Here is a 16569-nt window from a genome sequence, read left to right on the forward strand (position 1 = left end):
TTCAGATTGTTCATTGCTAGTGTATAGAAACACAATTGGTTTTTTTGTTTGTTTGTTTGTTTTGCGGTACGCGGGCATCTCACTGTTGTGGCCTCTCCCGTTGCGGAGCGCAGGCTCCGGACGCGCAGGCTCAGAGGCCATGGCTCACGGGCCCAGCCGCTCCGCGGCATGTGGGATCTTCTCGGACTGGGGCACGAACCCATGTCCCCTGCATCGGCAGGCGGACCCTCAACCACTGCACCACCAGGGAAGCCCTAGACTGCCCCTTAATGAGCACATACTCTCTGCCAGGAACTGTGTTGTGCTGAGCACTGGGACAGGCATTCATCTCCTTTGATCCCCCACATTACAACCCTGTGAAGTAGGGACTTTCATTATCCTCATTTTACAGATGAGGAAACTGAGGCTCCAGGTCTCATGATGGGTAAAGGGCAGAGGCAGAGCTTGAGTCAGTTGTCTGATCCCAGAGCTTCAGCTATTAAGATTGCATCGTCAGATGTGAAACCAGGTGGACCTGGGGTCAAATCCCAACCCTAGCTACTTGTCCACAGTTATCCTCACCCCTCTGAGCCCATTTCTTCACCTGTAAATGGGGATGATACATCCCACCCATGTGAGCTGTTTAAGAAGAATACTGGATGCTGCATTTGAAGAGTCTACCAAGGAGCTGGTATTCAGGAGGTGCTCAATCTATGTTCATTTCCCTTCTTTGAGACCCCCCAGAGCCCTCCTCATTCACACAACCTCATCACCGCTCTCTGGAGCCATGGGGAGTGCCCATGATTTGTTCTCTCACTAACTTCCTGGTTAACTTCAACTGAGCACGTGCTCCAGGCCAGAATGCTGTACTTCACATAGGCTGCCAAACAACCTTCCAGGGAGGAGCTACCTTTCAGAGAGGCTCAGCAACCTGTCTGAGGTCACACAGCCAAGCAGTGATTGCAGAGCTAGCATTTTACTCCAGATCTGACCTTATCCCTCCCAGACACCATCTAGAACCCCCAAGGACAGCAAGTGGCTAGCTCCTGGCACATGAGCCCTGGGACATGAGACAGGCCAGGCAGGAGGGTGTGGAGCTTCTTGGGAGGGTCTGCTGTGGCTGTGGGACCTGAGCAGGCCTCTTGCCCCAGGATGTGCCCACTGAGGTGATGCCACCATTATAGATGAATACCTACACAGCAGCTCAGATGGACAAGCCAAATGAGAAGCCTTCCAGGAATTGATAAGCAATGTTGTCATGAACATTGAATTTTTCCAGAAACCTCCAAGGTAAGCCTATCCCTGTCTACCTGTCCCACCTTTCCCACCTGGGCCCAGGAGCTGAGTTATCACAAGTGACATGGTGCCACGCTCCACTGCTACCCCCACTCTCCACTTCATCTCAGGGATGCAGTGTCACAGCAATGAGAGGCGACTCTGGCAGGGCACTCTGCAGAGGAGAAAACCAAGGCACAGAGAGGTGCAGTGACTTGCCAAAGGTCACCCAGCAGGACTTATCACCAATTCTCAGGGATTCAATTGACTCATGAGTGATTTCTTCTGCTTTCAGCCCTTCTCCTGGGAGAAAAGTTTTGCTTCCTCCAAACCTCATGGCTAATCTCTAACACAGTCCTAGAACAGCTCCAGGTTCCTGTCTTTGTGACCTCTGGCAGATACCTAACCCTTCTGTGCCTCAGTCTCCTCATTTGTAAAATGGCAATAATAATACATAATGAGCTAATCCATAGGTCTTTTTTTTTTTTTTTTTTTGCGTTACGCGGGCCTCTCAATGTTGTGGCCTCTCCCGCTGCGGAGCACAGGCTCCGGACGCGCAGGCCCAGCGGCCATGGCTCACGGGCCCAGCCGCTCCGCGGCACGTGGGATCCTCCCGGACTGGGGCACGAACCCGCGTCCCCTGCATCGGCAGGCGGACTCTCAACCACTGCGCCACCAGGGAAGCCCAATCCATAGGTCTTTATGAGGATAAAATGAACAATGACACATAAAGTACATGGAATGGTGCTTAACACCTAGCAAGCACTCAGTAAAGGCTTGCTGTTCATCATTTTGTCATCATCATTATTATTACTTGTATTGGTGTTATGATGAGCCTGGCTTACCAAAGATAGGACCTGATCAGGCTGTGGGTATCTACTTCTCATCCAGCCATCTCTCCACAGATTCTGGGGTCTCCATCTTTTTCTATGAGTTCCAGCATCGACCCAGTTCTTTTGCGAAGATCAAGCCGGCCTGGGTGCGGGCTGATCATGGGGCTGAGAAGACCTTCATCTTCGGGGGTCCTTTCCTCATGGATGAGAGCTCCATGCCGGGTGAGGATGAACGGACACAAGATCCTTAGGCTGCCGGCTCCACCAGGGTAGGGCGGGGCATGCAGGAACAGAGGTCTCAGGTCATCAGAGGGGACCCTTGAGTCTCCTCCAGGACCCACGTGACCTTGATCCAGGTCTGTCCCTCTCATAACCTTTCCAGAAGCCACAGGGGAGGAGCAGGAGCTGAGCCTCACCATGATGGCCCAGTGGACCCACTTCTCCTGGACAGGGTGAGTAAGCAAAGAGGCATGCCTGGCTTTCGGCCTAGACTACTCAGATCTGCCTCCCAGGGAGCAATACAGGAGACCTCTGTCTTCATTCATTCCTCCCAGCCAGGGTTCCCAATGGCAAGGGGCTGCCTCCTTGGCCCCCATTCAACTGTTCAGAGCAATACCTGGAAATCAGCCTGGTGCCACGGGTCAGCCAGAAGCTAAGGAAGGCCTGACAGCAGTTCTGGGCAGAGACACTTCCCACCAAGATCTGGCAGTGGCAGCAGAAGCAGAAGGGCAGGAAGGCCCAGGGGGAGCTCGGAGGCAGGTCCTGGGTCTTCTGGGCTGGGGGCCAACCTGAGGGGTGGCCACGTCCCAACAAGGCAGCCTCCTTCACCCCTGCTAAGAGACTTTAACCCAAACCAGGCTGATGGGTGGTCATGTCCCTTAAAGCATCAGCCCCTCCATGACTCCTTTGACATATCACCTACTGCCCATCTAGCGGGCCTTTGCCCAAACTTCTCCCTCTTCCCACTTGCTTCATGGCGAGTTCCAGCTCATACCTCAAGCTCCCCAGAGGACCCTCCTCCTCTAGGAAGTCTTCCCTGCCTTCTCTGGTCCTGGCCCTATCTGTGTCCATTACAGCATAGCCCACTCTAAGCTAGCATTGTCAGTGTCAGTGTTTCTGTCCTGCTCTGAGAAGCTCTCTGAGTGTGGAAATCAGCCCGACCGCACTCTGCATCTCCCATAGTTGGATCAGTCAGGACTTGGAATCAGAGGTGAGTGAGTGAAAGACTGAGAAAGTGTGAGAACGGTGACTGCTGGACTTGAACCCAGGCCCTTTAGGCACCACAGCTCCGCTTAGTTCTGCACAGGTGTTGTCCTCCCTGACCAGAAGAGTGGGCGGACTCCGACGGCAGAGACCTGGAGTCAGAGGAGTCCTGAGGCATAAGGGGATCCAGCCAAGAACAGATCTCAGGCCCCAGAGGCCTCTGACTAGGGCTGAGGGAAGTCCCTTTGTCCGTGCTGCCCAGTCTTGGCCCTTGTACAAGGCAGAGCAGAGTCCAGGAGGGCCAGAGCCCTGACCCTTGGACGTGAGATGCAAGCTTCCCAGCGCCAGCACCTCACCCCTTTATGGCCTGCCTGGGCTCTTTCCTCCCGCTCCAGCTAGGGAAGATCACCTTCTGGGCTGCTTGGCACAGGTTGCGGAGCACCCACCGGGACACAGGAGAACAGGTTGGGGGAGGCATCTGGACTAGTGCATCAGTCAGGCTGTTGTCACAAGGTAGACGAGGTCTACCCACTCAGGCTACAACAGGTAAAAAGCAGCCAGAGGTTTTTGAGTAGGGAGGCACACATTTCTTTTTTTGAGGATCAATGCACCGTTCCCTTGAGAAATCTGGATTTTAATACATATCACAATGACTCCCCCTGCCCCCGCTGAATCCCATCCTGCCAACTCTGGTCCCACACATACCCTTCCTCAGTCTGACTAAGTTCCTGGCTGCTGACGGTTACATGAAAAACACTTGCAGGTGAGACCAGTTGTGTCTGGGGAAAGTTTATTTGGGGCAGAAAAGAGAGTCATAAACCAGAGGGGTTCTGAGTCGTGCCATTCCTCTGCTCAAAAGCTCCCTGTCACCCCCGGGGCAAGTTCAAGTTCTTTATACCGGCCTTGAAGGCCTCCTATTCTTCTCCCCTCTTTCCACCAGGAAACTTGCCCCCACAAGCTGATAAGAGAGCCTGACAGGTTAAACAGGCCCCATTCCCAGTGTGTCACTGGGGACGCAAAGGGGGCTATAGGCGTGAGGAGGCATAGACCGGCTGTGACTTGGGACAGGGGAGGGGGGACATCTAAACTGAGACCTGAAGGACAAGCAGAAGTTGCACTGGCCAGAAGAGTAGCCTCGAGGGATGGGAACAAAGAGGAAGGGTGTTCCTGGTAGAGGGAACGGCAGGAACAAAGGCCTGGAGGTTGAGATGTGCTGAGAAAACACAGTTCTGTACATCTGGAGAGGCCAACAAAGACCAGACTGTGAGGGCCCTTGTGGGCTGGACTGGTAACCCGGGGATGACATGAACAGGTTGGAGGTTGTCGGTGAGAGCGCGGACAGGGAGAGCAGGGAGGGGGTCAGTGGGGGCTTCTGGGTAGGTGGAAGGCACTGGTGGGCTCTAGATTTAGAAGCAACAGGCAGACCTGGTATCCAGGGGGACACAAAGGTGGGAGAAGGAAGACTTCCCGGGGCTGCATGGAGGCGGGCAGGACTGGGCTGGGAATCAAGCGCTCGGTTTTGACCATGCTGGATGTACAAACAGGCCTCTTCCTGCGGGCTTGAGGGTGCAGCACACCTGGCAGCCACGAGGAGGCAGGGGTTGTTGGGCGGGGGACGTCACCAGCTTTGGTGTGACCATTGCCAAAGGGCTCTGAGGGGTTGGGCAAGCCTGCCGGTGAGGCCTCAGACCCTGTCTCACTGCCAACTTTCCCTGCCTCTCCTCCTCCTCCCCCCAGCTTCTAGGATTTTCTCCTCACGGGGAGGGAGGGGAATGGCCTGGCACGGCCCCAGTGGCTTGGAGGAGTGCTCAGACAAGGGGTGCTCCTGGGATTCCAGTCTTCTTGCCTCTTTATTCTCCTTTCCCTGGGCCACTACTCACGGAACTCCCCTCCCCTGCCGGCCAGGGCATCCTCCATCCACCGATGGCCCTGCCCCAGGACCCAGAGCCACAGAGCTGAGGGGAGCAAGCCAGGGGCACCCACAAACTCAGACGGAACAGGCCCTGCAGGGCAGGCACTGGTAGACCCAGGGAGCCTCTCCGTGGCAGGGTGACAGGAAGGGTCCTGCGAGCACTGTGAGTGTGTGAGCACCAGGGCGTACGGCAGGATCAGACGTGCACACCTGGACCCAGCCACCAGGCAAGGGACTGGTAGATGCTCCCAGTAGACACAGGCAAGCATGTACATACCCAGCGCCAGACATAGATACTCACACACAGAGGGACAGGCCAACAGCTCAACCTCTTAGACGTCTGGGAGGATGGGTGGTAGAGAGCTGGGAGTGTGGACATTTATATTTACATTTTTATTAAATGTATCTTATAATTTACATAATTTTATATGTTTATAATTTATGATTGTATATTTATATTCTTTATAAAATTAATATTATATAAAATTCGTATTATATTAGTATATATATATTAGTGTATGTGTGTGTGTAAAACCGTCATGTAACCACCAACCAGATCAAGATCTAGAACATTTCCAGCACCTGACATGCCCCTTCCCAGTCAATACCCTCAAAGTAACCACTGTTCTGACCTCTATCATAAATAAGTTTTGCCCATATTAATGCATTTTAAAAAATGGCCACGTCACGCAGCATGCATGATCTTAGTTCCCCGACCAGGGATCGAACCTGTGCCCCCTGCAGTGGAACTGGAGTTTTAACTGCTGAACCACCAGGGAAGTCCCTGCATTAAAAAATTTTTTAACTTGAGAGAAACTTCGCTAAAACCGCTTTTAGCATTTTGGCACATTTTCTCTCAGTTTTTTTATTGCATATTTGTATATAGCTGTGATATTAGCATGCATACAATTTTATACTCTGCTTTTATTCACTTAAAATCATACCATAAACAGTTTATAACTTAAGTTTATAGTTATATTTATGTTGCCTGGTCCCCAGATACAAATAATGCTTCCCGTACTCACGATAGCATATATGACTATGGTTCATAAAAGTCTTTCTTTTAATGCATTTCTGACTATTTTCATAAGGGTGGGACCCCTTATGAAAATAGTCAGAAAACTATGTGAACATTTTATGGCTCTTATACATTTGCCAAATTATTTTCCTGCGGTGGTGTATCAATTTATCCTACACTAACAGTATATGTGAATGTCCTTTTCATTGTATCTTTACCACAATTGGGTGCCATCATTTGTAATTTATTAGGTGGAAATTGTGACTCCTGGTTTTAATTAACATTTTATGACTACTAAAAATGTGGAATATTGTTTTCATAAGTGCTTACATATTGCCTCTGGATAGCAGAGCTGGGATGGAAACCACTCCACCTCAGCTCCTGTTCAGGGGTGTAGAGCACTGTGTCACGTGCTTAGGTGCCCCCAGTGGCTGGGGTGAGGACAGTAAAACACTACTGTTGGGCTTCCCTGGTGGCGCAGTGGTTGAGAGTCCGCCTGCCGATGCAGGGGACGCGGGTTCGTGCCCCCGTCCGGGAAGATCCCACATGCCGCGGAGCGGCTGGGCCCGTGAGCCATGGCCACTGAGCCTGTGCGTCCGGAGCCTGTGCTCCGCAACGGGAGAGGCCACAAGAGTAAGAGGCCCACGTACCACAAAAACAAAAAATACTACTCTTTAGAGCAGAACTCTGATGTGAGCCATTCTGTGTCACTTTGGGCAAGTTATATAACCCTTTGAACTTCCATCCACGTTTGTGTAGTGGGAACATAGTAACAGTTACCTTATACATGTTTTAGGAGGATGAGGTAAAATGGCACATAAGTGTTTGGCACAGCACCAAGCTATAATCAAGGCCCAGTCAATCACAGTCGTCGGCTATTCAATAAGTGGACCCAGAATTCAGGGCAAATCTGGGTAATATGATAGACCTTGGCCTCCTGGCTCTGTCCTATGAGACCTCAGGCTGGTCACTGATCATCTCTGGGCCTCCAAGCCTCACCCCACTCCTCCCAGGGCAAATGAGAAGCCTATGTGAGAGGACCATGTGAAAGGGCTTTGTAAATTGCAAAGGGCTACACACACAGAGGAGATTTGAGATGGCCCCTTGCTGCCACTGACCTGCCTCCATGCCTGAAGGGCCACCATTACAGCCAGTTCTTTGGGCCTGGATATTGCTTATGTAAGACCAGGAGAGACCTGGGGATGTGGGCAGAGAGGTATTTTTGGCCACCTGCAGCTGGGGTGTGAGGGCGTGTTCTTACCACACCAATACCAAATGATGTTCCAAAAAGCAGTTGCATCAAAGTCTCCTAGAGAGGGTTGTAAATCTAATTTCCTGATGCAACCTGAGATTCCCTTTCAGAGGGTGTAGGGGGTACCTAAGGGTCTGAATTTCCCAATGATTCCCCCAGGTGATTCTCATGCACAATCAAGTTCAATAAAATTTGGATCAGATTTGCCTTCTGTCACTTTGCAGAGTGAGCCTCCAGGGGACCAGGGCACAGAAAAATTCAGGTTTTTTTTTTTTTTTTTTTTTTGCCATGTGGCTTGTGAGATCTTAGTTCCCTGACCAGGGATTGAACCCGGGCCCTCAGCAGTGAGAGTGCAGAGTCCTAACCACTGGACCACCAGCGAATTCCCAAAAAATTCAGTTTTGATAAATGGGGAGGAGGAGAAAGAAAGGACAGGGGTGCTTCAGGAAGGGGCAAGAAATGTGAGGTCTCAGCGACCCTCAGCAACAGGAGCGAGGCAGGGTGAGGGCGTAGAACAAGAGGTGTCCATTGGCAGAGTCTAAATTCAACTTGGTGTAGTTTGTATCCATTGCAAGAGATAGCTATGGTGTAGGTATGCTTGTAGTGTACAGATGTGAATGTATGCTACATATGGATACATTGTAACCTATATATAACTATACTTATATGCATGTGGGCACACATTTTTTAAAGATTAATAATTAATTTTTAACTTTATTTTTGGCTGTGTTGGGTCTTCGTTGCTGCGCGTGGGCTTTCTCTAGTTGCGGTGAGTGGGGGCTACCCTTCGTTGAGGTGTGCAGGCTTCCCATTGTCGTGACTTCTCTTGTTGTGGAGCATGGGCTCTAGGCGCTCGGGCTTCAGTGGTTGTGGAGCCAGGCATGCTCCACGGCATGTGGGATCTTCCCGGGCCAGGGCTCGAACCCATGTCTCTTGCATTGGCAGATGGATTCTTAACACTGCACCACCAGGGAAGCCCTGGGCATGCATTTAACTCTTGTGTTTCCCCATGTTTTTTTTTTTTGTAAATGAGCTGTGCTCATATATACCCATTTGTATAAATTTGCGTGTACATGTAAATATTAATGTGAGTGTGGATATATGTGTGAGAATGCATATATGTGTGTGACTTCTTCCCAGAAAAATGCCAGGCAGATGTTAGCAACAAGAAAGATATATAGTCATACCAATATCAGACAAACAGAAATCAAAATAAATGACACATTTATTGACATTAAATGATACATTAAATGACCAACAGAAAAGTATTCATATAACAGACATGAACTTTTACGCATCTACCAACATAACTTTGAAATCTTAAATCAAATAACGATAGAGAAAAATACTAAGAGGAACACAGAAAAAGAAGACAAATACACAATTGTGAAAAGCTTCAAGCTGGTGCTGGTGCCCGTGGCAGATGGGCCAAGGTGTTTTCGGTGTCCAGGGTGACCCTTCTTCTCTCTTCCTAGGTGCCTTGCATACCAAGGAGCCTCTAGTGGTTACCAAATATGGGACCCTCCAAGAAAGCAGGTACACGTGGGGAAGACACCCATCAATGCCTTCCTAGGAGTTCCCTTCTACAGACCTCCTGTGGGTGCCTGCAGGTTCACTGCCCCAGAACCCCCAGAGTCCTGGGAAGGACTCAGAGATGCTACCACCTATGCCCCAATGTAAGAGCCAGAGGACTGTCAGCTGGGAGGTGGGCAGACCCTGAGGAAGGCGGTGAACCTATGCCTGCCTCTGGGCCGGGGTTTGTACAACCCACTGAAAAGGGTGCTCTGTGTGGCCACAGGCAGTCCTGGCAACCATTCTGGGCCTCAGTTTCCAAACCTATATAATGAAGTGGCTGGTCCAGATGGTGTTTAAGGCACTGTTAATGTTGTTCTTGATTCTCTCATGCGAGAGCTCCAGGCAAGGAGGAGGTGCATACTGACTGTGCCCCCAGGACCTGCTGGGGAGCTGAGTTTCCCTAAATGTGTGTGAGGAGCAGTACGCGCACACACACACACACACACACACACACACACAGAGTGAACCCTGAGCTCTTCCCTCTTCCTTGGTGCTTGAACCTAAGAACAAGCCCACGTGGTACCACCAGCCCTTCCCTGCAGAAGGAGGCCAAAATGGGGAGGGCATGGGCTCAGTTTCAGTTTTAATGTCCCAGGGTCTCAGTGCAACCTCTAGCTGGGCTCAAGCCCTGAATCACATGAGCATGTTGGGACAATGGCTGCCCTTTGATGCACTGGGCTTGGCAGTTTACCAAGAACAAGTGTATTTACTGTTTACATAGACCATTGAGTAACCCACTGTCCAGAACATTCTGTGGTGAACATTAACAGTGTTCAGCATCAGTTGGATAAAGTATTGGCTTTAGAAAAATGTCTACTGTGAGAACCTGGGTGTCAGGTGATATAGAAAACTACAACCACCACACTGGATGTCTAGTTGTTAAAAACACGGTGTCCACTGTTATTTTTTTATTATTATTTTTTATTTTTGCGGTACGTGGGCCTCTCACTGTTGCGGCCTCTCCCGTTGCGGAGCACAGGCTCCAGACGCGCAGGCTCAGCGGCCATGGCTCACGGGCCCAGCCGCTCCGCGGCATGTGGGATCTTCCCGGACCGGGGCACGAACCCGCGTCCCCTGCATCGGCAGGGGGACTCTCAACCACTGCGCCACCAGGGAAGCCCAAAAACACGGAGTCCACTGTTAGAACATGATTGACTGTTACTAGAACACTGGCATGTTGGTTGTTAAAACACTGGCCATCACTAAGAGAAACCAAGGTATTCTGAACATTGTGTGACTGTTATTTGGAACTCCACGGATCAGGTGACAGAACATGGAATAACCATTGTTAGAACCCTGAGGATCAAGGGTTTAGAGATTGGGGTGTCCCTTGCATAGGAGTCTGGGTGTCAGTTGTTGGAACATTGGCCATGAGCTGTCAGACACTGGCTGTTTGGGACACAGAGTGTTAGGTGTAAGAATGTGTGGATGGCTTAGAACAGACTGTGGGGTGGCAATTAAGTGGGGAACAGGGAGAGAGGAAGCTGTTACAGAGATGGTGGCTTCCACCAGAGTAGTTACAGTGGAGGTGGTGGGAGTGGTCAGGCTCCAGATTTATTTTGAAGGTAAAATTGACAGGATTTGCTAGAGAATTGGATGTGAGCCACGAGGGAAGAATAATCATCAAGGATAATAACTGGTTTCAGGGCAGAGCAGCAAGGGGAATAGAGGTACAATTTACTGAAATGGAGAAGACTAGATCAAGAGCAGTTTTGGGCAAAACAAGAGTTCATTTGGGGGCATGTTAAGTTTGACATACCTAACAGTTATCCATGTAGAGATGTGGGGTAGGTAGTCTGGATAAATGGGGCTGGAAGGAGACTGGGCATCAGCAGGTTAACAGTGTGGAGCCCTAGGCCTGAAGGACAGCAGCTCAGGAAAGAATAATCAGCATGAAAAGAGAAATGAGGGTTGAGGCCTGGGCCGCTCTCCAGCTTAGGCCAGGAAGAAGAGGAGGTGTGAGGTGGCAGAAAAATTAGGAGAGTGGGATTACAGAAGCCCAGAGAAGGAAAGCTGTTCAAGAAGGAGAGTGTGGTCAACCATATAGAGGGGCTACCAGGGCAAGTAAGATGATGAGAGAGATTCAGCAAGATGGAAGTCACTGGTGACCTGGACGAAAATGTCTTTGGTGGCGGGTTGGGGACAGATGCCTCAAATGCTTATAACCCCTGTTCTAGGCTGTAAGAGACCTGGCTTTCCTGCTGGGATGCTGCATGTGATTTATCGGACAGCATCCTAACAACACTAGCTGCTGCCAAGAGGTCAAGCAAGGAAGGCCGAAGACAATCTGTAGAGACAGAGACAAGCTGCCTGCTGGTGACCTTGGAGCGGCTGGTGGGGGCGGAGGGAAGGACAACTTGTTGAAACATTTGGCCTTGAGGGGAAGAGAGAGATAGCATAGTTGTTGGAGAAGGTGGCTGGTAGAGGATAGGTTTGGACCAAGGTATGTTGAAGTGCTGTTGGGAAGACTGAAAGGGAGCAGGTGATGCTCTAGGGTTAGGGAGGTGAGAGTGGATTACACCTACGTTCACACACACATACACACACTGAAGACAGGCTGGGACAAGAGAAAGGAACAGAGGAATAGGTAGACAGGGATTCCTGCATTCAGTCAAATGGGCCCAGCCCCAGCTGTTATAAGAATAGCCACCCTCAGGGCTGGGCCAGCAGGGAGAAAAGGCAAGGTGGACCAATAGCCTAAGCTCCATAAGTATACCAGATGTCCACACAGTGCAAGGCACAGGGCCAAGTGCCAGGAATCAGATGAATACACCTACATCCCTGCCCTTTGGGAGTAAAAACAACCAATCAAAATAACTCCAACCCAGTATTGTAGTCAATGGTGGATAGAGCTTTGGGAAGCACAGAGGGGAAAGTGCCCAGCAGAGGGGGCACCACTTAAGCTGGACCTTAAATGTGAGTAGGAGTTTGCTGGGCAGAGGAGAAGGCATTTGGTAGACAGAACAGAAGTACAAGGGCTTGCAGGTGAGAGGCAAGGGGTCATGTGTATTTGGAACAAAGAATGGCTGGGAAGGAGATGACTAGATGGCAAGGAGGGCCTAGGTCAGTGTGGGTGCATGAGGGCAGGAGGAGCCAGGGAAGGTAATGAGGAGGGGAATGACGTGGTCAGATTTGTGTTGTCTATCAATCTCTCTGGCCAGCATGTGGAGGATGAGTTGCAGGGGAGATGAAGAGGCAGGGGCAGAGTCCTGGCCAGAGTGGTGGTGGCCTTCACAGGGCAGCAGCCCTGAGATGGACAGAGGGGGCCTATTCAAAGGTTGTTTGTGAGGCAGAACAGAGACTGAGCGGAGGACAGGGCATGAAGGAAAGGAGGTGCCCAGGGCACCCAGGTTTATGGCTTGACAGCACCAATGTGTCTCCAGCAGGAGCAGGGAACCGCTCCCCAGGCAGACCCATAAGGCAAGGCACAGGCAGGGGGTGCCAACCTGCCTCCCATCCCTGGACCTAACGTTAGTGAAGGCTGCTAGGACACGGATACACACACGCACACACATACACACATATTGCCTGGATTTTGCTTTGGGTTCTGGCCCCTCACTGCAGAACCTGGGTTGAAACCACTCTCCCCACTGTTCTCGCAGCGCTGGGCCCCAACTCACATCGTGCCCACAGGTGCCTTCAGGAGTCCTGGGGGCAGATCACCTCCATGTACTTCAACACACACAAAAAATACAAGTGGCTGCATTTCAGTGAGGACTGTCTGTACCTGAATGTGTGCGCGCCAGTAGGAGCGCTCGGGGACCCTCTGCTGCCTGTGAGTACTCAGCCTTCAACCACGCACCATCCCACTCAAGCACCCCACTGTCCCGCTCAGGCCTCAGCCCTTCTCGCCCAGGTGATGGTCTGGTTCCCAGGACACGCCTTCCTCGTGGGCTCCGCTTCCACGTATGATGGCTCCAAACTGGCGGCCCGGGAGAAAGTGGTGCTAGTGCTTCTGCACCACAGCCTCGGTGTCCTGGGCTTCCTTAGGTGGGCGGGGCCGGGAACCCGAGGCGGGGACCAGGGGCGGGGCCTCCTCTGGACTTGGGCTCAGGGAGGGGGGAAGAGAGGATTGGGCGGAAGGAAAGGGGCACGCCCTATGGGGCGTGTCCGCGTGAGGGGCGTGACAGGGGCATGGTCTAATGCTTGTTGGAGCAGACAGGTGCTTGCTACCGCCTCAATGGGGCGGTGCCCAATTATAAGGAAGGAGATGCGGTGGTAAGACCCAGTCTCTGAGGGACACAGGGGGCGAGGCGGGGGCCCCCAGTACCCAAGCGTCGGGGCTCCGGACCCTGATCGTGAGCCCCGCGCGCTCAGCACAGGCGATAGCCAGGCCCGCGGGAACTGGGCGCCGCGGGACCAGGTTGCAGCTCTGCGCTGGGTGCCGAAGAACATCGCAGCCTTTCGGCGGAGACCCAGGTTGGGTGACCTTGTTTGGCCTGTCATCAGGGGCCATGTGCATCTCGGGACTGGTGAGTGCAGTACTCAGATAGACCAAAGCAGGGACGCAGGCCCGCATGGCCTACGGTTTCTGCACAGATACGTGTGAAGATTTGCATGTGCAAGAACATTCCGGTCCACAGACCTGCCCTCACCCCTGCCATGGGTACGCCCCGCACAGCCAAGGATGTCCATTACATTCAGGGAGCACTGATGAGAAAACCAAGCCAGCCCAGGAAGGGCAATGCTAACACTATGGATGTGGTGGGCCATGAAGATCACCCAGCACCTCCTGCCCCTCCACGTTCCCTCAGAGCTCTATGCCTGAAACAGAGCCCCCCATCTGCCCTCTGGGCAGGGTTGGGGCCACCGACCAGGCCTGGGAGTCAGGCCTGGGTTAGAGACTGGGCTTTGCCCCTGACTCCTGGGGTACCACTGACCTGGAGTGTTCCTGTACTGTGGGTGTAAGGTCAGGTGCCCTGTGAGGGACATGTGGCTGGGCAGTGAGCAGGGACCACATCACACAAGGCCTTGTGGGCCACAATAACAATGCTCAAACACTGGAGCACATTCCATGTGCCGGTCACTCTTCTAAGCACCTTAGGTGTATTCATTTGTTAATAAGCTCAACAATCCAAAAAGAAGAGTATTCCCTTTCTTCCCTCTGCAAAAAGAGAAGTCTTCTCCACTCTACAGATGAAGAAAGTGAGGCCCAGAGAACTTAAGCAACTTTATTGAAAATGCACTAGAGAGCAGGGAAAGATTTTTTTTTAAAGGTCAGGTCTTTATTTATTTTTGGCTGCATTGGGTCTTTGTTGCTGCGTGTGGGGGCTACTCTTCATTTCAGTGCGTGGGCTTCTCATTGTGGTGGCTTCTCTTTCTGCGGAGCATGGGCTCTAGGCGCGCAGGCTTCAGTAGCTGTGGCATGCGGGTTCTAGAGTGCAGGCTCAGTAGTTTTGGCGCACGGGCTTAGTTGCTCCGCGGCATGTGGGATCTTCCCAGACCAGGGCTCGAACCCGTGTCCCCTGCATTGGCAGGCGGATTCTTAATCACTGCGCCACCAGGGAAGTCCCAAGCAGGGGGAGATTTTAAGCAGGGGAGTGACACAATCAGATGTGCATTTAGAGTTGGCTCAGTCTGCTGGAACTGGGTTAAAAAGAAGCACAAGCAGAGGCTTGGAGACCAGCTTGGGGTGGGGGGTGGCATATCTAATGGGGGCTGTTTCTGAAATAGAGGTAGAAAGGATGGACAGTAGAGGATGGCTGCAGAGTGATGCAGGAGGCCAAGTGGACAGGACAGGGCCAGCTGCAGCATACGGATGACCAGAGGATAGAGGGAAGGCCCCTGGGGCTAGGTGGATGCTATGGGTAAGGGACAACACCCAGATAGGGTGTGGCTGGAGGAAGTTTTGGGCACATGAAGTCTGAGGTGCCCAAGGGACAGGATGGGGGTCTCAGATATGGTTGTTCCCCCCAACTTGGGCAGCAGAGAAAGGCTAAGAGCTATCAGTGCAGATAATTGGGGCCCTGGGAAGCATATGGCCCCCTCTCCCACACTGCTAGCCCAGCAGCAGAGGGAGGCCCTTTCTGGTTGTTACACCAGCAGAACCACTATAACAACACTAGATCCCCTCTGGGACCCCTGGGGCCCGTTGAACAGACCAGGACAAGGATGCCCAGAGACAGGACGGCACTGGCTCTAGGTCTAGGACTCCAGCCCAGAACTCCTGACTCCCTCCCAGCTTCTGCCCTCTCTGAGTGCCTTCAGGCTGCCCAGCCATGGCCAGTGGTCCCCACTTTTGCATCTCATGGGTGCAATTCTCCCCACCCCTGCAGGTGACATCACCCCTAGCCTGGGGTCTCTTCCATCAGGCCATTTCCCAGAGTAGCACCGCAGTGCTCAGAGTCTTCATCATTTCATCACCTGGCTGAGGTTTAGCTGGGCTTGATTCACCCCAGTGCCTACAGAGGACATTCTGCCCTGAGGATGCAGGCTGGTCCAGACCTGCTTCTGAGGGTCCCTCAGTTCTCCCCTCCTCAGGCTTTCTCACACAGGTCTGGGGAAGGGAGTTTCTCCAAACAGCCACCCAGAAGCTATTCTTCCCCAAATTAGAGGGAGAGCAGCTGAGCGGAAGCCAGTCAGGCTGCAGCAGCTGCGAGGATCATAAAGGACTTTGGGAAACTCTAGGACCTTCTCTAGGAATTCAAGCAAGAACTCCGGTAGGCAGCCTGGATGGTGAGCTGGGCCCCTGCCTCCCATCGTCCCTGCCTCATACCCTCCCCATCCGCCCCGGAGGGTACCTCTCTTCCTGTCTGCTCCTCGCGGATGGCACTCCTGGATGAAGGGGTTGGAGAGGGCTACCCACTGCCCTGTCTCCACCCTGTCTTCATGCCTTCGCTGGGATCCCCCGATGGCCACCCAGAGTCCTTCCTAAATCCCCTGCCAGACCCTACCAGGCAGGGAGCGGTTCTCAGAAATGATTAGATCTTGGTGAAGACCCCAGGACAATTCTGTGGCTTTTCTCCAAGTTTACCTCGGCTCGCCCGGGCCACTCTGAGCACGGAGGCGCACCGCTGCAAAGCTGGCCTAGGAACCGGGCGCGCACACGCGTCTCCTGCGGGCCTCTGCGGCTCAGCTCGCCCCTTCCTCTCCTCCAACACCCCGAGATCCCCACCCACTGAAGCAGCAATTACCGGCCGTGGCGCCTGGGGAAGGGCCAATTAGTGCGGGAGACGCAGCCCCTCGGCTGTGCCCGCGCTGACCGCAGCCCCGCAGCGCCGCCGCCTTCCCTGCCCGGCAGACAGCGCCAGCCGCCTGGGAGCCCCGGGGGACGCGCCGTCCGGCCTCCAGCCAACTGCAGTGATGGATCCAGGCGCCTGGCGTGGGGCCAGAGCCCGGGCGGACGCGAGGGCGCCGGGAGCTGCAACTCGCCACCGCTGGGTGGTGGGGGTGAGCGGAACGGGGCCTCCCTCCCTGTGAGGGCTCCTGCACCCCCGACGGCCTGCGCCCCAGCGCCTGCCTTCTTCAATAGCCAGGCAGGCGGGCTGCAGCGGCGCAGCGACGGGCGGGTGGGGGTGGGGGA

General features: G+C 53.0%; 1 protein-coding gene and 1 non-coding gene across 2 annotated transcripts; one reads left to right on the top strand and one right to left on the bottom strand.

Annotated features, from left to right (window-relative positions):
- Nucleotides 1-595: 595 nt before the first annotated feature.
- LOC116744745 (carboxylesterase 4A-like) lies at nt 596-16354 on the top strand. Its single transcript, XM_032614816.1, is given in 12 exon segments — nt 596-670; nt 1131-1152; nt 1155-1245; nt 1247-1269; nt 2160-2309; nt 2470-2539; nt 8948-9148; nt 12681-12822; nt 12904-13037; nt 13365-13449; nt 13451-13519; nt 15323-16354. Coding segments are annotated over 12 exon segments (1158 nt in total). The 3' UTR covers nt 15419-16354.
- TRNAE-CUC lies at nt 7782-7854 on the bottom strand. The gene has a single exon. It is a non-coding gene; the product is annotated as a tRNA-Glu (tRNA).
- Nucleotides 16355-16569: the final 215 nt, after the last annotated feature.

Source organism: Phocoena sinus, chromosome 19 (genome assembly GCF_008692025.1).
Source record: "Phocoena sinus isolate mPhoSin1 chromosome 19, mPhoSin1.pri, whole genome shotgun sequence".
Taxonomy (NCBI): domain Eukaryota; kingdom Metazoa; phylum Chordata; class Mammalia; order Artiodactyla; family Phocoenidae; genus Phocoena; species Phocoena sinus.